This window comes from Anarhichas minor, unplaced genomic scaffold (genome assembly GCF_050575085.1).
Source record: "Anarhichas minor isolate MPS153535 unplaced genomic scaffold, ASM5057508v1 ptg000007l, whole genome shotgun sequence".
Classification (NCBI taxonomy): domain Eukaryota; kingdom Metazoa; phylum Chordata; class Actinopteri; order Perciformes; family Anarhichadidae; genus Anarhichas; species Anarhichas minor.
In genome coordinates, this window is record NW_027466453.1 from 7,164,861 (window position 1) to 7,188,208 (window position 23,348).

The window sequence follows — 23,348 nt, forward strand, 5'->3', positions numbered from 1 at the left end:
GGGAAGAGGTCATCTGTGAAATGGAACTGAATATTTCCAACCAAACTCAATACAAAGAGGGGCATGACCAAAACATATGTAAATAAATAAACACTCATCCATCATCTGCTATTTCAAGGTGTAATGGAAGCCCTCTCAATAAGGCCAAAACTGAATCTCTGAATGTAAGTTAGAGGTCCACTACTAAAATCTAATATTTAGCAATGCTGGACCTCCAAGACATTTTGAGGAGCAGAGACTTACAGAGTTTTGGAATCTTCTTTATTAAATGAATACAGATACCGATCCCAGCAGTATCAGGATCAGGTTGGTTGCTGAATAGGTTTTCACATACAAGGAATTGCCTTGGTATTTTATTCATAAAATTAAAAAGTACTAAAAAACAAAACAAGTACTGTACTGAGGTCAATGAGCATCAAAACAATTGCAAAATGCACCCTGTCTGAACAGAGCCTTAATATGTTTTAGACTTTGGTCATATTTAGACACCGTTAAATGATAGAACACAAAGCTACAGAATGTGGTTTTATAACTTTGACTAGTGGTCATAGAGCTCTGCACATTCTTAGTAAAAGTTTAATTTACGTTTCCTTTGTAATAGTTGAGGAACAGTAAAAATGCTATGCTACACATCGCTACATAATGATCACGATGGCAATTACATACCATCGTGACAACATTATTTTAAAGGGCTTTGTCCTGAGCTGTGCAGGATTATACCCGAGAAAATGTAGACACAAGTGGTTGTGAAGGGGTGAAGAGCAATGGCTTTCACTTTTGTTGTTTCTGTTTTAAAACTAACATGCATACAGAATGTCATGATATAGAGCTGTCCTCTGTCAATTAACATGAACCGTTTTGTTGCAGCAGTGTTCAGTGTTGACAGTGGTTTGTGCTTCACTGTTTTTGGTTGAAACCAGAAACATCCTCAGCATGCGATAAACCTTTACACCATTTTCCTCGAAGTCACGTGGTTTAGTGTAAATCATGAGTTAGGGGAGTCGGACTTTCACTTTGGCATTTCTCATCACTGAGTAACCATTGAAGTGCATGCAGAGTTTGACTGGAAGGCTTACTGACACGACAGCCACATCTTCACAGAGCAGGCAGAGGTAAGGGGACACAGAACAATAGTTTATACAAATGTAGTGTTTTTGTGTACACTTCTAATGAGCTCATAGGTTTTCTAACAGACATTGGGCCTCATTCACCAACCGTCAAATATTGTTTTACAATTATTTTCATTATTTTACAAAGTATTTTGGTCTTTTAAAAATAAATAAAAAGTCATGGCCGGAGGGGGCCCACAGGTGAACATGCATGAAGAATATCATGAGATAGAGCTGTCCTTTGACAATAAACGTTTTGCTGCAGTGCTCAGTGTTGACAGTGGTTTGTGTTGAGTAAATGTTGTGTGCAATATTGTGTTATATAGCCAATTATATTTAATAGTAATTATTGTACAAGTAAAATCGTTATCTTCATATTTGTTCTCGTCTTCTAGAAAATCATTTTTCTTCTGTTTTAATTTGTTTAATTTATTCAATTTTTTTTTGTCCCTGACAATATTATATCATTATTATGATGTTGCTGTTATTAAATATTATTATAATTATTATCACTATTATTATAATTACTGTTATTATTATTAATAAAAACCCTTTTTATTTAATTTTACATTATAAATTAAATTCATTGTTTTAAACACAACCTGGTAAACATACCACCCTGGAGCGGGTGGTATGGGGATGGAAGGCTGGGTCACCGTTAATATATCACAAATATATATACAGTATATGTTATATATATATATATATAACTGACAGATAAGCCCCCACAAAAGAACAGGACCCCTCCCGAGTGTCTGGGAGCTGGGTTTTTTTTTTTTTAAGGGCTCAAACCCGCACTGGGCTAGCCCCCTCCTCAAACAATCAATACAAAAGTAACAATTAAAAAAAACAATAAATAAACAAATTAAATAATATTTAACCCGGTTGACCCGGCCTGACTGATCCTACTGTCCTGTCCTCTTTTTATATCTCAAAAGAGATATGAAATTATTTTCACTCTGCTATAAAGGTCCGTTGAGGTCCTCTTGATGATGCAATATCCTGTTTACTGTTTTGCACATTAATTTCATCATAAAAGTCCCATCTTTACAGTTGTGCCACCCTGACATTTGAGAACATTCAAATTGCTGGACAAAAGTTATTATTATTGGTACTATTGGTATTTGTAAAAATGTGGTTTATTTGAATCGTTACAACAATAAAAGCATGCCATAGTATTTTATTTTTGAATTTATTATCATTTAAATACCTTTTTTAATAGTTTTCTTAGTCTGTTCATCTGCTAGGACAGGTGCACCGCCTGACATTTTCAGGGTTTGAGGTGCCAAAACATAAAATAATATATATTATTAGATTGTACTGAAAATGTATCAAAACTGGATAGGTTTTATAGAATGAAATTATATATGTCATCAATTGATACAATTATTTTAAAAGGAAATAGCGGACTCGGACACAAAACTATGCATGTCATGTCATTGACCCAAATACAGATTCTTCTGATGGTTTGTGGTGGGCTCGAGGTCATAAAATTGCAAAGTTATTTTCCGAAAAGATTGATTGATTTTGTTTCTAAAATAAAATACATGGCCCTCCAGCTTGAATGGTGACACACACACAGTATAGTTTATTATAGTAATTGTCTAACTGACTTTGTCTTACAACTCTATAAAGCATGACGAACCGATAAGATGGAGGTGGAAAACCATGACAATACAGCAGCTGGAAGAAGGTCTGAAGTCACATCTGTACCATCTGGGACGAATGAAAAGGGTAATTTAAAAGTTTATAAATAAACGTGAATGAATAATAAATAAAATGTTTTTTTTATGCTGACTATATGTATTCTGCTATTCCAACATGACCCTGTAGTGGAGGAGAGTGCAGCTGAAACCAAAGTAAAAGTAAGTCTCTTCACCTTTATTAGTTATCATTACTATACGACTGTATTTGTTCTTAAACAGTAATCCCATTTTTAGCTGCGACCGGCAGCTCTATAGCTGACTCTGTCAGTCGGTCTGTCCATCCACAAACATTTTCCCACATTTTAGGCCACAGTTTTTGCCCTAGGAGACTATAATTTCCCATGGAAGTGTGTGCGTGTGAAGGTGTGTGTTTGTGTTCATGTCTATTGGCAAACAAGGGGTGTGGCAATGAGAGTGCCAGATAACAAAAAGGCGCATAACTTCTAAATGGATTCATCTACCATGATCAAACTCATGAACTGTTTGTCGTAGACTCTTGTGAGGCAGCATTGGTCTCAGCAAAGAGTTCCTCTCTCATTAGTGTGGGTTAGCCCTCCCCCAATACTTTAGCCATGCCCTCTTTCTGAACTGCACGACTGCTTTTATCAGAACAAACTTGCATTTTATCAATGATTGTTTTACTTTTCTTTCAATTTATGTTTTATTGTTTTCATAACTGGTACAACACTGTAAATTATTGATCTTCAAGTTTTAGATTTTGATGCAGTTTTCTTGTCTTTGGGTTTGAAATACACTCCTTATATCAAGATCACAAGAAAAATTGTAATCTCAGTCGGAATCTGGAGAATTGTTTTATTGAATAACATATTTTCTCAGTTTGATCTGGTGAATGAACCTGGTGAAGCTCAACACTCCGAGAATAATGATGAAAGCAGAGGAGCAGAGACGATTGCATTTGCAAAGCCATCTTTGTCAAATAAGAAAGGTAATATTTTGATTATAAATTGATTGTAGAGCAACATACAGATTTTCAAACACTGAAAAAATTATAAAAACTTAAATTAAAAAGAAATTATATTTCAACTAATCTAATCTCATTTCTAATGATGAAAGACTACAAATCTTCAACAGGAGAAAATAATGACTTTGAAAAGGTCATGAAAACACACAAGTCTAACATCTCAGAGTGTTTCAATATTAAATAATGTGAGATTCACTATATCACATCATTATATTTTCTGCATTACATTTGAGCAAAATGTGAAACAGAGCTTTTAGTCATTCAAAATGTTCTCTTAATGAATCCTGCAGTATAGCATGGTGATGTAATTCTTTTTTGTTTTGTTTCAGTGAAACCTGAACTCACACTGGTGTTAATTGGTGAAACAAATTCCATTGAGATTGGATCAAAAAACATCTTAATTGACCATGACGAGCAAAGAAATGTGGAACACTTTTCAACCAAACTGTATGATTTGTGTGGTCGGCACATCTCTGTCATTAACATGCTTGGTCTACCAAACATTGATCAATTCCCATTAAATGAAGAAATTCATGCCTTTGTCATGCTGTTACCAAATGACCTGCATAACAGCCATTACAGTTCAGGACTGCAGTGGTTAGAAACAACTTTTGGGAAAGGATCCATGGCTTATGTAATGACAGTTGTGACTCATGAATCAGATGATAAATGTGAAAGTGCACTGACAGACCTGAAAGCCAACAGCAGTTTTGTTGAAAAAAGATACCACACATGTAGAAGAAGTATGATGGATGAAGTAGAGATAATAGCTCTGCTGGAAAAAATAGACGCCATGGTCTCTGAAAATGCTCCCCACTGCCACAGTGGACTGATGTGTGATGGAAATAAAGGGCAGAAAGAACAGCTGGACCACAAATCCCACAAAGAAGAAAGCACCAACACATCAGTAGTTCAGCAAAATCAAACAAGTGAGGTTTTAATGTTGGCATTCACAGATTACAGCTACACTGCTTCATGAAGATGATGTGGGCAGCACTTAAATTATTCATACATGAACGCTTTGATTTTGAATCTTTGAAAGCATTTGGATATTTCAGCGTGAGAGTATATCAAATGCATGGTCAGTAAATACACACACTAATAGGTTTTAAATCATTATTCTTGATTTTCCTGTTAAATAAATAAAAATAAGCAATTCTGGTAAACAACTCTTTAATGCCTAGTCATCAATGAACAGGGTGGTTACAGTACTTAAAAGGTTGAATGAGACCTGATCATTAAAAAAAACCAAGTGTTCCTTTTTTACCGTAATGGTTCCGAGTATCTTTATCGTGTCAGATTAATTCATGATGGTTTAGGAAACCAATACAAATGATATGCATCATCCTGCAACTGTTTAATTTAATTGAAAGTACCTATAGCAGAATTTCAGGAGCAGGACCTCACCTCAACCGTCTCACTTCCTGCAAAGAAGCAAAGAACATAAGAAAAAATTGTTTGTTGATCTGGTTCATTTTTTGTTCTGCAGGTACCTTAGATATGGATATGAGTGGGAACAAAGACAAGGTAAGAAACTCCAAATGTAATTTTTAGCTTGGTTTCCTTTACGTTGTATGACATCAGTTTTTCTACATACATTACATGTTTATTTACTTATTTACAGAAGTCAGTGGAGCTTTCTGAAGAGATCAACATGAAGGAAGAACATCAAAGAGAAACTGAAGCACTGCTTGACAGACTTCACCTTCGAGACAAACAGCAACAGAAGTTCTCTCCAGCAGATTTCCTCAAAGTAGGTCCACCTGTGAAACAGAACCATGACACATCTGAGAAAGATGTAGCTCATACTTTTATTCAGAGGTTAATGATATTAGACTACAGAGCCAGATATATTTGTGTAAGAGAAAACAGTCCTGAGGTGAGCCACTCAAACCCTGATGAAGAGTCTGATACTGATGACACAGACGACGATGACCTTGATGCTCTTTACAGCACCAAAGTAGACATTAATCAATCAAATCTCAAGACTCACGTGCATCCAATGGATGTTCAAATGGCAGTATTTCACTGCTCAGACAGCTTTTTTAAGCAGAACATGATTACAAAGCTATCACAATGTCAGTACGCCTTACCTTTGCTTGTTCTTGACCCAGTAACAATGGATATTGACTGTCCTCTGTGGACATTCAGACAAATAAGAAAAACATGGAAGATAACTGAAATGAAAGATAATTCAAACATTGTCACCATGAAGAGTATGCCCATCTGCAAAGCTGAGACACCCATGGTGTCATTTCTCCGCCTGGGCTCACCATCTCTGTCTAAATCTGAGCTGATGAACACTTTGATCAACAATCGTCACAAAACCTTCTTCGACAGAAACTGCCCAGGTAGTACCAAGTCGCGCCATCTGATGGATGGTGTGGCAGAGATTGCCTGGTACTGCCCTGCTGGAAAACCCAGTGATGCTTTCACTGACTGCATTGCCTTCTGTAATCTTCATGGTGATGCTCTGTCAAATGTAAAACAGCGTGACATACTGACTGACAAATCTTCAGTCAATGTTGTACTTGTACCAACACAGGAAAAAGATGATAAAAGCAGTGCAGTGATCTCAGCCCTTCACAAGTCTACAAAGCCTCTCATTATTCTCATTGCTGATAGCGATGGTGGTCCTGTCAAGATGAAAAAGGGAAAATACAAAATGGGTTTAAACGACAAAAGCCAGTCAGATGTTTCTGAAGAACTGAAAAACATCATTGGAAAGATTTTGTCTGGTTCACATGAATCCTTCAAGCTTGAATCCATGGCTGAAGTTTCTGGAGTCAAAGTGGATGAAGATGACAAATCCTGCCAAAAAGGGAAATCTGCTGCAATGAAAATTGTGGACTTGCTTCAGGGGATGGATGTTTCAAAGATCAAAGATACATATCTCCCTTGTCAAGGCCAACTGTGGCATGAATGGTGCAAAACCAACAAAGAACTGTATCACCTCAGAGGAAACATTGAGAATGAGAAATGTGAAATACAACAGAAACTGATGCAAATACGACAAGAACAATTCACTGTTTCCTGCAGTGAACCAATTAAGTTGTTCATTGAAAGCCTCTCATCTTTGTCAGCAACAGAAAAAGATTATTTCTTGAAATGGACTCAGATTTTAATGGAGACCCTCTCCACAGACGACCTCGGTTCAATTCTCCAAATCTATGATGAAAAGTGGGCTGAGGTCTTGGACTTGAAGAAGAAGCATGACAAATCTAATCTGCTAAAAAGTAAGCAAACTGAGCTTGATGAAATATCAACAAAAGTACAGCCAGCAACTTTTGGCTTGGAGCACATCTTCAGAGAAATGGGACAGATCTATGAAGCTCATGCATCTCTGCAGAAACAACCAGAGAGGGGACAGACTGACTGGTCTAAATACCCCGAGCTGGCTGCAGAGCTGATGATATCAGGACACCCAATGGCGCTGATGGATGGTGATGCAGGTCATGTACCTTTAACTTGGATCTCTGGTCTTTTAGATGAAGTCATCAAGAAACTGGGTGACAGGAGAGTCTTTGTTTTGTCAGTGTTGGGCGTACAAAGCAGCGGAAAATCAACAATGCTGAATGCCATGTTTGGGTTACAGTTTGCAGTGAATGCTGGCAGGTGCACCAAGGGTGCCTTCATGCAGCTGGTCGAAGTGTCAGAGGAGATCAAGAAAGACTTTGAGTTTGACTATGTACTAGTGGTGGACACTGAAGGACTGCGTGCTCTTGAGTTGGAAGGTAAAGCCACTCTTCACCACGACAATGAACTGGCAACATTTGTTGTTGGTCTGGGAAACATGACACTGATCAACATCTTTGGAGAGAGTCCAGCGGAGATGCAAGATGTTCTGCAGATTGTTGTTCAGGCTTTCATGAGGATGAAGAAAATTAAACTTTCTCCAAGTTGTGTGTTTGTTCATCAGAATGTTACAGATATTGCAGCTGCAGAGAAAAACATGGATGGAAAGAGACAGCTGCAAACAAAACTGGACAAGATGGCCCAACTAGCAGCCAAAGAGGAGGTTTGTGATGCCGAGTGCTTCAGTGATGTCATTGCATTTGATGTGCAGAAAGATGCGAAATACTTTGCTCAGCTTTGGGAGGGAAGTCCACCTATGGCTCCTCCAAATCCAGGTTATAGTGAGAGTGTCCAAGAGCTGAAGACCACCATCCTCTCTAAAGCTAAACAGTCTGCTGGGATTACTCTCTCGCAGTTCAAAAGCAAAATTCAGGACCTGTGGAATGCCCTGATGAACGAGCAATTTGTTTTCAGTTTCAAAAACACACTTGAAATTGCAGCGTACAGAAAACTTGAGGTCCAGTATGGGAACTGGACCTGGACCCTGAGGAGCAACATGTTGACCATTGAGAACGAGCTTCATACCAAAATTCAAAATGGAAACCTTGACAAGGTCGAGCTCAATCATCTTCATCAAGAATCAAACAAAATCTATGATGAAATCAAACAAGCAATGACAACATACTTTGATAATGACGGAGACAAAGACATGTTGGTTCAGTGGAGAGGCCGATTTGAAAGCAAAATCAAGGAGTTTCATAATGAACAAGTGATAGAAGTTAAAAGAAAACTGGATGAAGTCATCCAGCAGAAAAATGCTTGTAAAAAGCTTGATGATAAGAAGACAGAGTTTGAGAACAAGCTGCTACAAAAGAGCAAAGAACTCGCTCATCAGTTAAAGGACAAGGCAAACGATGAAGATGAAGAGGAACTCCAAAAGCAGTTCAACTCTGTTTGGAGTGGCTTGGTTAGAGAACTAACTGCAGATACAAAACCTATTGAGGACATGCACTATGAAGAAGATCAATCAACTGTCCTCCGGGAGCTTGGTTTTGAATGGGCTCTTATACATGAATCCAAAAGAAGTGGCAGGTACAAACAAATAGCAGAGGTTGGTGATTATGTTCATTATGTATCTCTGACCAAGCATCATGGTCATGAAAATGACATGGAAAGTGACACAAGAGGACAGAAAAACAGATTATTTGAATATGTTTCAGAACAAACTACAAAAATGAAATATTCCTGGAAGGGGTATTTTCAGCATGAAGAAGAGGAACTGATCAGATCCCTCATTGACGATGTTGAAAAACAGTCCCTTGATGCAATTACGAGCAAACCTGTTGCTACAAGAGGCTACAATCTAACTTACTTGCAAGAGGTGGCCAACGATGTAAAACAAAAGGTGACAGAATTTGAATCAAAGAGGAAATATGCTCTAAAGAAGGAGTTCACAGTTGATCTCTTGCTGTATGTATTTCACAGAGCAGAGAGATGGCTTACAGAGTCCCACATGACATTCAAAGGGAACAATGATGCACACTCTTATGTAGAAAGCAAGAAAATGCAATATTACAACATTTTCAGAAGCTTCTGCAAAGGAAGCTCATCTGCTGTTGTGCTTGGACAACTGATCTGTGACAAGCTGAAGAGTTCCACTGTCGAGGCCGTCTGTAACAAGACTGCCATTGATCTCGCTAAAGAGATGAGGTGCAATTTCCCAGCATTCAATGGGAACAGATCGAACTTGGAGAAACATGTGTTGAAGTCACTCGCAGAGAAAGAGGACTTTGATGGTTTTATCACCTACATCCGTCACCCAAGGAAGCAAGTAGAGACATATATAAGAAAAGAAGTAGAGAAATACATCTCCACAAAACAGGGAAAAGAGAAAGCGCTGACTATACTCAAGAAAAATGTTGATGACATCAACACGCTTGTTAGTCGAGCTTTAAATGAAGCAACAGAGAAAGTGAAAACCCACAGAGACCCAGACATATGGATGGAGGAATTTTCCAGTTTGCTAAAAGATAAGCTAACATTCAATACCATCAGTTGTCAAAACTTTGACTTCAGTGATTCAAAAGCTTTTGACTTCCTTAAAGAAGAGATAGAGAAAGGTCTTGTATCCATCATAAAGGAGTTGAGCAGCCTCTCACTGGATAACATGAAGAAATTCAGGATGAAGCCTGATGAAATCCTCATCGAACAGCTGTGTAACTGCTGCTGGGTAAAGTGTCCGTTCTGTGCAGCTGTTTGTACCAACACAGTGAAAAATCACAGTCCTGACAAACACAGTGTCCTTTTTCATCGCCCCTCTGGGATTGATGGATTTCACACTCGAGGCACACAGGACCTGGTCATCAATTTCTGCACAACATTAGTTGTAAGTAATAAACGTTTTGCTGCCTTTCCCGGGTCAGAAGACATCATTCCTTATAAAGAGTATCAAAGAGGTGGGGAGAAATATGCTTCATGGAAGATTACTCCTGATGAGTCTAAACTAACATACTGGAAATGGTTTGTATGTCAATTTCAAAAGCAACTGGAAGACCACCACAAACGAAAATTCCAGGGCGGAGGAGAAATTCCCAGTGAGTGGCGGAATCATCAAAAACAAGAAGCTATTGATAGTCTGGATGACAATTACCTGTGAGTGAGTCAGAAACAACCAAGCTCTGCTCTAGTAACAGAAGACCAACGTGTCTTTATCTGTTCAAAAGAAATACGAGTTTTGGATTTGATTTGAAAATGCAACAATAGAGCTAATGATGATGAAGTCTTTCCAAAATCAATGAAACGGCACCTGTTGATAATCAACAATATAATCAATATATTTTAAATGATTTTACACATACAAAGTGAGTTGCTGTATAACATTAAGTAGTAAGGATTCCCGAAAGTGTCCTGAAGCAAAGAACACAACGTAGAATGACATGTTTGTTAGTTTAATAAAAGGATGATTGTAAAAAGACACATCAGAATTCATCGTAGTTCATAATCTTTTACTTTATTTTTCAAGATGATGTAAATGCATGATTTTTTTTCTTTGAATATTTAAATGAAAAAATTATTCAAAGTGTTAATGAAGGAGTTTTTAGGTTCTAAAATATTACGGAGACATTTTAACTCCTCAAGAAAAAAGAATGCAAGATAAGATTTGGACTTTTATGATTTTACTTTTCTGTGAATCTCATCACACAGACATGACATGAAACTGTTCGAAGTTGTATGCTTTTCTAACGATATATTGATCAGTGTGTAAAATTATTTATGAGAAGGATATTTGCCTCTCACTGGATAACATGAAGAAATTCAGGATGAAGCCTGATGAAATCCTAATTGAACAGCTGTGTAACTGCTGCTGGGTAAAGTGTCCGTTCTGTGCAGCTGTTTGCACCAACACCATAAAGGATCACAAAGAGGACCACAGCGTGTCTTTTCATCGATCTGTGCCAGTTAATGGTATGCATGTAAAAAACTCTGTAGATCTGTGTCTTGAGTTCTGCACAACAAGTATTACAAGTGATGGAAGTTTCTACCCTGCCCATGATTCAGAAGTGCTCATTCCCTAAAAAACGTACCGAAATACTGGCCTAAATTTTGCTAACTGGGCAATTACCTCAGATGAGTCTAAACTGGAATATTGGAAATGGTTTGTGAGTCGATTTGAGAAGGAACTGGAAGACCACTATGGATTAAAATTCCAGGGCAACTGTCAAATTCCCAGCGAGTGGAAAACACACTCTAAGGAACAAGCTATTAAACGTTTGGATGAAATGTTCAAACTGTGAGTCAGCCAATACAACTACAACCCTGCTGAAAACCATGACACTGGTTTTCACATGATTATTCATTAATCAGATTCCTATAAAACAACATTCATTGACGTTTGATTATCTCTCCATTGACGGGGGAAGTTGTGTGAATAATAAATGTGTCAATGAATCATTACAAACTACACGTGATTAGACTGGTTCACAGGAATCAGATTACTTCATGCAAACTAACACTTAAAACAAAAGAGTGCACAAGAACAATAGTAATGTGGAGAATTTAGTGAGTCATAAAAACATTCTCAAAATATTAATATTAATTTCAAGTCAATGACTCATCTACAAAGTTGGTCTGTGAGGATTTCTGTAAATGAAAATTGTTTTCATAAAGTAAAACTCGAGGAAAGAGTTGAGACATTTTATCAATAACTAATGGAAGCCATATTTCTTTGTTAACCTGTATAATTAATTTCTTAGATTTGCAACTGAAAACCCTGTCATGAATATTGTATGTTTGTATGTTTGCATGGCGTACGTTTTGTTGTGGGAATTATTTTGTTGAGATGCTCATGTGCTTGTAGCTGCCAAAACATATTGAAGATTTTGCAAAGTGAAGTTGAACCAAAGTGACTGTTGTGAAACTGTAAAACATAACTGGTGAAGGATGCTTCACGATTATGAAGTATATAAAGTGTTAACTTTTATTATTTCTATCTCATTTCAACCAATCGGTTATTATATCCCCACAAGTATGAGTTTTGTTGTTTTTATTCAATCTGTGATTTAGCCAATATAACCACGACACTGCTGAAAATCATACTTGTTTTTACATAATTATTCATTAATCATTAATCAGTATTGAAGTGTTAAGGTGTGTTATGTTTATCTCCTTTAAACAAATCTGTTATTGCCACACAAGTTTGAGTTTTGTTTTTATTTAGAAACTTACTGTATCCTATTCTGATATCCAAGAGTGATGTAAACAGATTTAAACAACTTCAGTCATTGAGAAGAAATCTGTGAAGTTTAACTTGTCATGTTTCAATAAAAATAACTTCTTCATATCTACTGAAATACCAGGTTTCTTAGTGTTTATGATACATTTACTCCTTTAAATCTGCCAAAGACTACAGTGCATTTATTTTCACATTTTTGATGCTTCAACACCAGCCACAGTCATGGCCAGAGGTATTATATTTTTGGGTTGTCTGTACGTCCTGTCCTTTATCATGAATGTATCCATCCCAGGAAGGAACACGTGGAGGGAATTTCTTCAAATTTGGACTCAAGGATGAACTGATCAGATTTTGATGGGTGGTCTCAAAATGCATTTTTGGCCTTAACTCAAGTATCCATAAGCTAAATATGACAATTTCACAAAAATGTCTAATAAGATAAAATAATGGAAGTGAAGACATTTCAAACAGACATGGATGTAAACTCTTAACATGACTGTTTGGCAGAGGCTAACATGGGTTGTCATCTTTGACTGTATGAGTATATTATTGTTATTATTATCAATTGTGTGTTTGCTAGATTAGACTGAGCCTTTCATAACTACATAATAGCAGGTCATTCTTTACAGAGCCCAGCATGTTGCACCGCAAAGTTTCTACAATAGCCCAGACGGACGAACCAAACACAGGCTGTAGAGACGGCCTTTCACTTTTTTAAATTTAAAGTGCCAGATTGAATCTGGTGACATAAATGTTTTCTACACACTTGGAAAGGAAGGGTGAGCAGAGAGGTATTCACTTGGTTGCAATCTTCAACCTCAGCGCTCGATGCCACTAAATCCTACACTGGTCCTTTAAGACCTTTGCCCAACTATGACGGGTACCTTTGAGCAAGTTGGAGAGGTTCTTCTCCTTCCTCTGTTTGTTCAGTGCTCAAAAACAAATGTTATCAAACAAGAATTATATGGTAAACAGATATTATGTTACGATATCTGCTTCAGTCTCACTTTTTTTTTAAACACAAACACCTTTCCATTCCGGGGGAAACTACACTTTTCACATCTGGGGGTAACTTTTGAAATGGTGACTAGATTAAAGAGTTGTCTTTAAAGAGCTGAGACCTTACCTCTTAACATCAGACAAAATTGTTCCTTTCTCTTTCAGCTGTTCTTCAATTCAAGCTCTTAAGAAAAACATTAGTGCAGTTTCATGTAGGAGCAAGGTGCAGCAGTCTGTGTGGCAGTAAACATGGTCAGGAACGTTCACTTAGGCACAAATTTGCTGAATTTACTTGCCTCAAAACATGGAATAACAAACTAAATTAATTGCAGTTTGCTGTCAGAACAGTATATTAGCTATATATATGTATATTATATATACATATATATGTATATAGTATATGTGTGTGTGTTGTAGTTCATACCTTATATTTTATTTAGCTATATTCATATTATTTCCTGGGATGAAAGGAGGCCATGCAAGCTTGCACCTTGATGAGCTGTAATGCTCGTTAAACACAATTGTCAGGGAGACGACTTTAAACATTTTAAGGACTTTGGAATTGTAAATGTGGATTACACTGAAACACAAGTGAGTGACATCTAGGTGGCAGGTTGAGCCATGAGGCCATAAACGAGAGTCCAGTAATGAATATCCATGACAGCGCACTGTCCTCTTGACCTTTGTCCTGAAGTAAACACACAGATGTACCGTCTAGTCATTTTAACCGGCTATAGCTCGAAATTATAAGGGAACAATTGTGGTTTTCCTGTTGGTAATAGTCATTTTGAAATAAAATCACATCAGATAAGTGATGCAAAAGGCCCTCCATCTTCTCTGAAATGTCCAGATTTTTGCTCAGTTATGGTCATACTGTATCCTGTAATAGTAGGAATAGAATAGGTACAGTTAAATAATTAGAGTAGAAATGATCTCTTAACTTCCTCCCAAACGTGCAGCTTATTGCTTGGTGGGTCATACATACATACATAGCACTTTGAATTACCTTGTTGAAATGTGCTATACAAATAAACTTGCCTTGCCCTGTAATAATAGAATAGGTATCAGTAGTTAAGGGGAGACACTACAGATGAACAGGGGAAAGATTTTAACTAATAAATATCACCATGAAACTTCCACAGATGATTACTGAGATTAATCATCTGAACACCAGATATTCAATATCAACATTAAGATTAACCCATGGTCGTCATCAACTTAGTTAATCTTGAAGGATTTGTTGTCTTGTGAAAATGCAGATGAACGTGTCATGATGTGAAGAGGTGAAATAAAGAGTCCGTTGCAAACATGAATAAGGACACCGATAAAGAAAATGAAGAGGAAACAGAACATGAAGTTGATCAAATAAAGAATTTGTGACAAGAGCAAAGATTTGGAGTAAGATCTTACTGAGATTGTTTGGACGGAGCAAAAACTGAAAACTGTGTGAAACAGAACTACCTAAACTGAAATGGCATCCGTCAGATCAAATGACTCCCAATGATGCATTCTTTGGAGATAAAGTTGAATCAGTAATAACTATAAAGCTCCTTGTGTATTCTCTGATAAAAGTGACACATTGGTCCCATTAGATATTACTTTATGTGCATGAAGCCATCTCAGGTCACCTCTCTTGACTGTGTGTTTATTTTTTCGGTCACAGAAGGCAGCAGAAGTCCACTCACAGGCTACACAGGTAATCTCAGTGGGCTGTTACTATTTTTGGAGTGATTTGTTGTCTCTCTTGGTCTGCTGCTCTCTCACAACTAGACTGATACTGTATGTAAAGTTAGTGTTTGTTGTATGTTTTAAGCCTCAACCCATCAAAGACAATAAAACAAGATAATTTGAATATAAACATTTATATTCTTGTGCACAACAGGACATTTTTAGATAAAGGTACATTTCCAATTCACTGAAGATCTACATCTTATAGTGATTAATATTTCTTACAATAACTGAAGACTCAAAGTCTTGTCTTTAACCAAACCGATAAACATGTCATGCATGTGTAACAGCAAATGTGTCTCTTAGCAGATCTTTAAGGAAGTCAGTTTGAAGTCTCCTGTGATTTTGATGTAGCTGATGATGTCCATGTTATTACGGTTGGGAAACTGTACTTCATGTCCATCAGGAAGCTCCACTTCAAACATGTCTCCAGTCAGCTTCAACACCATCTGAAAGAGAAAAGATACAGTAAAACCTTTTCATTTTAGCAGACATCTCAAAATCTCTGCAAACAAAATCTCCCTGCATGGCGAAATATCACTAAAGGTAAGTGAGGAAATGAGTTTCTTGTGATTTTCTTTTTTTTTTTACAAAATACACACATTCTCTCTCCCTTCAGTCAGATTGCCTCACCTTGACCTCTGCTCCCCTCTGTAGGGGGTTGTGTATTTCCCGTTTCTCAACGGCCCAACAACCAGCAGCCTTTGAGTTGCAAACAAGAACGGCTCCATCAGTGTCGTCATGGAAACGAGGGTTAAAGTGCAGCGCCAGGTCGTCTGCACCACAGCCGAGATCGATCTCGAATCTGAGTGGATCAGAGATTATACTAGATGTAGTCTTAATATTGACGTGTTTACACAGCATAAATATCACCATTTTATTCAGTGAAGAAGCGAATATCAAACAAATGTTATGGGTTTGGTTGGCTCACCTCTCAGCATCATGTGGAATTACCCCCTTTACTTTCAGCTGATCTCCAGCTCTTATGATCACGTTCTTCAATTCAAGTTGCTGAGAAACACAATTTTGCAGTTCAGGATTAACAAACCATTTAATTAGAAAATAAAAGATTGCTGTTATAATGGTACTCATATTTGTATTATACACATTACAGAAGCAAAGTTAAATAGAAGCAAGAACAAAGCTGTCAAACTTACCATGCTCCTGTTGGGTGCTGGTGTTGGTGGACAGTCCTGGAGCAAATGGAAGATGTAAGAGGATGGTGTTGGCACACAAGCAGCCTTCTGACCTAGAAGACAACAAGAAAGTAGCCTGACTGTGAAGCACAAAGGATTCAGTGATAGGACGGGTCACCCTAACAATGTGACCCGTTGATCATCATGATAATCAAGTAGTCCTTTCAATGCAGAGGCACTGCTCTATTATACACGACGCCCCCAAATTTGGGGGCTCCGTGCTCAAGGGGGGTAGCACATATCGAGAGCGAATATTTTGCATGTATACATGTTATATACCAGATTAAACTGCAACATCTGGGCAACACTATCATGTAAGTCACTTTTTACACACTCCAAACACAATTACACACAACTAATATAAGCAACTAGAAGAAGTACCACAATATCACGTATTTTTCGGCAATAATTGGCGACCTATGCACTCCGTTTGCATATCCCAACACAACGCTGGCCGCTATCATGGCCGATGCATAGATCAGAAAGCACGAGGATTCGACCGCGAATCCACCCATAGCTTCATAATTCCTCTCTGTGAAACCATTAAATAGTTACAGCCAGAAAGCCAACGAACAACAAACCGCTCCACAGCAAAGAAATTGAAACGCATCGAACCTTGAGATGATTTTCTGGAAGAAAAACGCTGGAAATCGACGGTAATGCATTTCAGCCGTGTTCTCTCCGTGTCCCTTTGTGTGTGTGTGAGAAAATGGCGCTTCTGGGTGCAAGTATGACGAGATGGTCGGCATTTTACTGTTCGGCGAATCATTTTATGCTCGGGGGTGACGCGGCACGGTTTTGGCTTTTTAGTGACTAAAAAGTCTGTCAATCTACTCAAGAACCCTCCTACTGCATTCCTGAGTCTCTTCTGCATTTCACAAGGTGTCACATGCTGAACACCACCAATCATAGGCTTAGAAAAGGCTACATAGACACAGACGGAGACGAGAACATTCCATGAAGGAGAGATATGAGAGCTCAAAATGGCTCAAAATGATGCCAAACTGCTGTATTTGGATAGATTGAATACTAGTAGTGATAAAACAAGTGAAATATATAGTTATATAGTATATAAAATTAGAATAGAACAGCGCAACAGTTGGTTCCAAAAATAAGAATTTGGCTTGACCCTGCCTGACCTCTCCGTAGTCAAACTTCTATTACGTTGCCCTGCTTCACTCAATCGAAGTAAAATTTGTTTGTGGAGACATCAGACATGTTGTGCTATGATTGTGGAGTATTGTTAGGCTTGGATCTGCATTATTTCAAAGAAATATCAATAAGTGCTTTTTTTTTCAGGCGAACCTGAAACTTTTCAATTTGAGCTGTGTGCCATCTTAATTCACTATTAACCAGTAACATATACACAATATTTACACATCTCAACACATCTCACAAGTGTTACCTGTATTATACCATCAACATTATTAAAATAGACCTTGTAGTTACAGATCTACACACTCTTTAGCATGGGTATGCAGTTTTTGAGCAGAGGCCTAAAAATAGGGCTAGAGTTCAAGAGTTAATCAATGCTGTTGAACTAATTTAGTAAAAAAGATGAATTGTCTCTTTAATCACAGAACACGTGAGTAACAGCTGCCACAGTGACAATGCGAAGTGTTTGAACAAACTACTCTGCCAAGAGCTATTTAAATAGGTTTTGATTGGGAGCCACTCTGCACGTTGAGGAAAGTCCGCAATACGTTACTGATTACAATGGAGCAAAAACACTACCAGAGTACACTGTCTGCTTTCAACCCGTCTGTTAAGTTGATACTATCAATTAAAGAACATTGCTTTAATATTAATTATTGGGCTTGTGACAAAGTAGGTGAGAACACACCATTTGTCCCCATATTACACTGATCTATAAATCTAAACCATGCTTGTCAATTGTTTGTGTACCATACCCACCATGTGCTCTAGAGGTTAAAGGGGGAGGCACCCAACCATTTCCTCTATTTATACACTGGATGATGTCATCAGTGATGTCATTGGGTCAAACCAAGTATGGGGGGGGAGTATGTACAGGCAGATTTGTAGGTTAATTGTGATCTGTTTTACACTGTTGTGAGTGTATAGCAAATTGTAAACCATATCAAATTGTTGGCTACCTAAAGGGGTGCTGTAAGGTATAGCTTCCGTCTGTTAACTATTGGAGTCAGTAATCGGTGTCACCTGCACTCATGGTAGGAACTAGATCCTGCTGATAGAAGGCTCTATATAACGAGATGACTTTGACTGAACGGGGGAGAAAGGAAGATTAGTGTGTAGCTGTGTGTATGTGATTATGTTACTTTATGATGAGTTGAGTTTTATTCAGTTAAGTTAACTGTTTGTTTGTTTTGTTTGTATATACATTTGGTTACACGTGTAGCAGGGCACTTTTGTAATTAAAACAAAATTACCTTTTTGTTATCTAGACAAAGTCTCTCTGTCTGCCTCCTACCACTTCAGAAGCCACTCCGGTCAGGCTTCACCACAGGGCTATTGTTCACAATAACGCTGGATGTCTCCTTAATAATTCATTTTACGATTAGAATGTGACCCGTTGATCATCATGAATATCAAGTAGCCCTTTCAATGCAGATCTGATCTATTTAATAATTGCTGTTGAACTCATTTAGTGCGTAAAACTCTGCGTATCGGTCAATCGCATGATAATTTAAGCTGCACGCAGTTTTCGCTCTCTTTGAATGTCAGCGAGCATAATACTTTAATTTACCGATGGTGTGAATGTGTGTTTTGATGTAACGGTGCGCTCCGTATTTCAAATGTCTGGAAGTTCAGTTGTCAAGGGTAGACTGTAACAAAAATATAAGGGTCGCTTTTTATTAAATGGAATAAAAGATCTCCACCCCAATAACTTTTGTACTGTCCCTTATACAAATGTGATCTGTGCTAATGGTTTGGCGTCTTTACTGCCCTCCAGGTCACATGTTAAAATAATCTAATCAGCGTCAATGCTGACAAAATAACACTTCTTGTAAATCCTTTCAAAATATAGGGGCCAAACTGTCAATTAGAATAATCTATCATTATATGCTATAATAGATGTAAAGTTGTTACAACTTAAAACTCAAACTCCATATATTCTTCAGTGAGAATAACACAGATGTCAATACAGATGTGTATTGGTGGACAATGGTTATCAATCAATAAACAATCCTGTCCTACATATCAGTAAAAGTTGACCTCAAGTTAGTTATCACAGTGTGAAACGTAACTGTTACAGTAAAATAATAATTGTGCTACTTATCAGTAACATTGTCACATGACCGCCTTGCTCGTCGTAGTTTCCCTCATGAACTTTATGAACTGTAGCTACGAAGACAATTTATATATGTTATGTTTCTAGATATTCAGTTTGGCCACTTTATTCTGAAAGTATATACCGGAAGTGGTAGTATGCTGCCATATCTGCAATGACGTTGTCTTTATTAATGTTCTGTAGTTCCACATTGTGACCACGGGAGGACGACAATACTCACGATTCTGAATCAGAAACAGTTTATTGCCAAGTCCGTTTGCACTACTCTATGGCTGCCTTGAAACAAAGTGGAGATGAAGGTTAAATCGAGTGTATTTGGAATCACATATGAAAACTATCTACGGCTGCCTCCATATGTGACCATCGTCTTGCAGGTCGTAGTGGACACTAGGTGGAGATGACGGACAGCTTGGTCACTTTCCTTTGAAAGTATCTGCCGGAAGTACTGCCATGTCTGCATTGACGCTATTTTTATGAATTTAGTGAGTTGCAGTTCCAGACTGAGCCCACTGGAGAGCGGTCTATATATATATATTTGAAAAGTCGACCTCAATGATCACAGTGTGGAACTGCGGTAACTGTTGTACAGTCTGTTGGTTATCATTTCTAAACAGCTTCTGTAAAATTCTCCCCGGACCAACATCTTGTATTTAAGATTAATGTGAAAAATCTAGCCTTGGCATGAATGCAGTGATGTCATCATAAGTGAGGTCCACTTCACGAGTGTAATATAGACATGACATTTGTGTTTGTAAACTTCCCATAACCAGGCTGAATAAACTTCCTGATATTCACTCAGGAATGATGAGTATATCAGAGAATGGACAGTTGATGTCCTTGGACGGGCTCTTATGAACCAGTAGACTAATATTTGATCGAACCTCACATTGCCCAACACTGGCACAAACTCCTGGTTTGTATGTTTATTTTTTAGTAAAATACTCTGGTGCAAACACAATGTCCAATATCGGGTGAAGATTTGGACATTGTGTTTGTTAGTTTTAGATATTTTCACTTCCAGATTTTAAGAGAGTGTTGCCGTCTGCCCTCTTAGAACAAGACAAGCTGGTGAGTCAGTTTTCAAACAAAACAGGTACCCACTTGCAAAAACACTGCTCCACAAAAAAAGTCAACACTGGCACATTTAATGGCTCTTATTTATCCAATTCAATTTCATGTCTCTGGTTTCTAATGTTGCCTGAAGTTGAACTTGAGTCCATCATGTCCCTTCAGTCTTCCCCCGTCTAACAAGTGGCTGAATATAAGCTACATTAGACCGGCAGATACAGGTACTCCGCAAAACATCAATACATATTACATCACATATTGGATTGACTCACGTTAAGCTAAGTGATGTCTGTAAACCTGTTAATAGCTAATTGTATAATCTATAGGCTGAGATATAGATTGAGGAGACTGATGCTGCTAACGTTAGCTATCAGTCGTAGCTAACTGTGTGCAGCATCATTGAGAGAGTTACTACACTGACAGTAAATATTCACATATCTTATGAGCCTCAAATCTCTGTGTGAAAGCCTTGGTTAACCTGCTAAACTACAGCTTTTTCGGCATTTTGGTGTTTCTCGCCTAATGTGACAGAGCGTTTCTTTCCCTCAAAAGAGAGTGCAGCCTTGGTGATGACGCCATGCTGGTGTGGTCTACAGCTTGGAGCCATAAAGCCCCTCTTTCTTTTTTAGGACATGACAGAGGAACAGCGTTTTGGGATTTATTGTTGGTGCAAACAACTACACAGCAGTTTGTTTAAAGTAGAAGTTTGGAGACATGTTTCAACTTCATTTGTTAACCCTGTTGCCCTCGATGTTTTCCCACTAAAATGGAAGATGTGATGAGAGCCAACTCTGGATGAAGCATTACAGGTCTGAAACTAAACAAACAAAGGTCCCGCCTCTGATCAGCCAATCTATGGGTTCCTTTGTAAATAGTCACTCTGAGCACCGGAGCTACTCTTGGACCAACAGAGCGTGTTCTGGGTCTGAGGAGACGGAGCAGCAGAGTGCAATACTATTAATGTTACAAAGCTAGCTACGTTACATTTTCATGAACATATATATATATATATATATATATATATAGCCTACGTTTTCAAATATATTTTAAGATGCATATTGTTCCAGTCTTGTTCTTTAAATGAGTTTATCATTATCAACTGCTTTACAGATTTTGGTCACATTTAAACCTCTCTGTGCCCCCTCTTCAGCCGCACTCCCCCTCCCTTAAAAAACAGTAACCTGCTCACCTGTCATCATCAGTCACTACAAGCCCAGATTGTTTGTTCCTTTGCCAGTTTGCCCCAGTTGCCATGTGCTGAGTACTTTAGTTTTCGAGCAACCTGAACCTGATTCTGACTCCTTTACCTGGAACTGGATCTAAACCTGCTGCCCTTCAACTTGTCAACCAGTATCAGAACCTGCCTGTTCCCCTACACATACCTGCCCACCAACACTTGCATGTAAGCTAATTCATTTTCGAAAAAACATTGTGTCATCTACCTGTTTCGTCTGCGTTTGGGTCCTTCCCCTGCTGCCTGCACTCCCAACCATGACAGCCTTCGGTCTTGAAAATAATTATTATCATACTGGAAAAATCAAGGAGTATTCCAAAACTAGGTATGCTGTAGGTTGTGGTGGGGAAAAAATTATTTAATAGAACCGAGTGAGTCCTATAATACTGAAAAAGGAAACATTGAGAATAGAAGTTTGTCTTTGGAGTATTTATTCTCTGCACAGAGAAGGCTCCATCGTCATACAGAGTGCAGTGCAGTCTTGCAGGAGGATGAGCCAAGAGTGGTGCGTCTGTATAGCTTATAAAGGACAGGGTGTGATGCAGGAGTTCACACTCAAACATCTGGTCAACAGTTTCTAACTGCCCATTGACACCTCCAGTGACCTGAGTTCTGGGTTTATGCTATTCTGTTCTGTTCCTCCAGAAACATTCTTCCTCTTCTCACGTGCATCTACATGAGGGGCGATGCTGATCAAAGACCAGATCCTGGTACTAATGCTGATCTTGACCCTGGACCTTTCCCTCTCTCTGCGCTATGTTGCTGCCATGCTTTCATAGATTATTTGAACTATTGTAAAAATTAGAAGTCACTGATTGAGTTTGATATCACAAAATGGATTATTTTTAACACAAACTATTAATGACTTTTTAATTTCATTTAATTATTTTCTATTTGTTTCACACTGTACATAATCACTCACTACATAATCAGGATGTTCAACAGCAAAATGTATTCTACATAAATCATCAGATCTTGTACAGCACCCCCACCCATTTCCTGTCTTGTTCGGTTGAGTGAGGCCTTGGTCCTTGCAAGGCAGGAAATGGGTGGAGGGTTTCTGTTTTTTTTGTCAAGCTACAACAAACCACGACCCATATCCTGCCCTACGGAACGGCAACTCATATGCAAACATAGTACCTCCTATACAGAAGCACAGCTTCAAGTATAGAGCAGTCTGTTACAATAGTATTATTATACTGTTAAATTTATTAAAATAATGCAGTCCTCAATTATTTGACTCAAATGTAGCTTAACCAAGTCACGTCATATGTTACTTCAGTACACTTCAAGGAGATATACTACTGGAACCACGGCAGAAACGGCCAATGCTTATGACAGGGGCCAAATTTCTCCTGCATCACTCTCGGTTACAACCTTGTCTTGTTCAATGCACTACAGTGTTGCTGGGAGTGTGACCCAGAGTGAGGTGCTAAGGGAGGATGGGAAGAGGTCATCTGTGAAATGGAACTGAATATTTCCAACCAAACTCAATACAAAGAGGGGCATGACCAAAACATATGTAAAT

General features: G+C 38.1%; 3 protein-coding genes and 1 long non-coding RNA gene across 4 annotated transcripts in view; 3 read left to right on the forward strand and 1 right to left on the reverse strand.

Moving 5' to 3' along the window:
- LOC142942206 (interferon-induced very large GTPase 1-like) overlaps window positions 1-23,348 on the forward strand; it is a 71,211-nt gene that overhangs the window by 31,010 nt on the left and 16,853 nt on the right. The window lies entirely within an intron of this gene.
- On the forward strand, window positions 1,041-12,442 carry LOC142942240 (interferon-induced very large GTPase 1-like). Its single transcript, XM_076084500.1, has 7 exons — window positions 1,041-1,112; window positions 2,745-2,843; window positions 2,943-2,974; window positions 3,653-3,761; window positions 4,127-4,726; window positions 5,287-5,324; window positions 5,422-12,442. The coding sequence occupies exons 2-7, from the start codon at window positions 2,762-2,764 to the stop codon at window positions 10,246-10,248; spliced, it is 5,688 nt and encodes a 1,895-aa protein (XP_075940615.1). The 5' UTR covers window positions 1,041-1,112; window positions 2,745-2,761; the 3' UTR covers window positions 10,249-12,442.
- On the reverse strand, window positions 15,176-22,709 carry LOC142942274 (uncharacterized). Its single transcript, XM_076084542.1, has 5 exons — window positions 22,029-22,709; window positions 16,209-16,300; window positions 15,983-16,062; window positions 15,685-15,856; window positions 15,176-15,500 (listed from the first exon to the last, which is right to left on the reverse strand). Exons 1-5 carry the CDS (start codon window positions 22,381-22,383, stop codon window positions 15,354-15,356), a joined length of 846 nt encoding a protein of 281 aa, XP_075940657.1. The 5' UTR covers window positions 22,384-22,709; the 3' UTR covers window positions 15,176-15,353.
- Window positions 21,672-23,052, forward strand: LOC142942334 (uncharacterized). Its single transcript, XR_012951590.1, has 2 exons — window positions 21,672-21,988; window positions 22,466-23,052. It is a non-coding gene; the product is annotated as an uncharacterized LOC142942334 (long non-coding RNA).

Coding starts and splice junctions, on each gene's coding strand:
- LOC142942240 (XM_076084500.1), top strand. CDS start 2,762: ATGGAGGTGGAAAACCATGACAATACAGCAGCTGGAAGAAGGTCTGAA. Junction 2,844..2,942: donor ATCTGGGACGAATGAAAAGG/GTAATTTAAAAG, acceptor ATGACCCTGTAG/TGGAGGAGAGTGCAGCTGAA. Junction 4,727..5,286: donor AGTTCAGCAAAATCAAACAA/GTGAGGTTTTAA, acceptor TTTGTTCTGCAG/GTACCTTAGATATGGATATG.
- LOC142942274 (XM_076084542.1), bottom strand. CDS start 22,383: ATGTTTGAGTGTGAACTCCTGCATCACACCCTGTCCTTTATAAGCTAT. Junction 16,063..16,208: donor CAGCACCCAACAGGAGCATG/GTAAGTTTGACA, acceptor TGTGTTTCTCAG/CAACTTGAATTGAAGAACGT. Junction 15,501..15,684: donor AGAGGGGAGCAGAGGTCAAG/GTGAGGCAATCT, acceptor TTTCTCTTTCAG/ATGGTGTTGAAGCTGACTGG.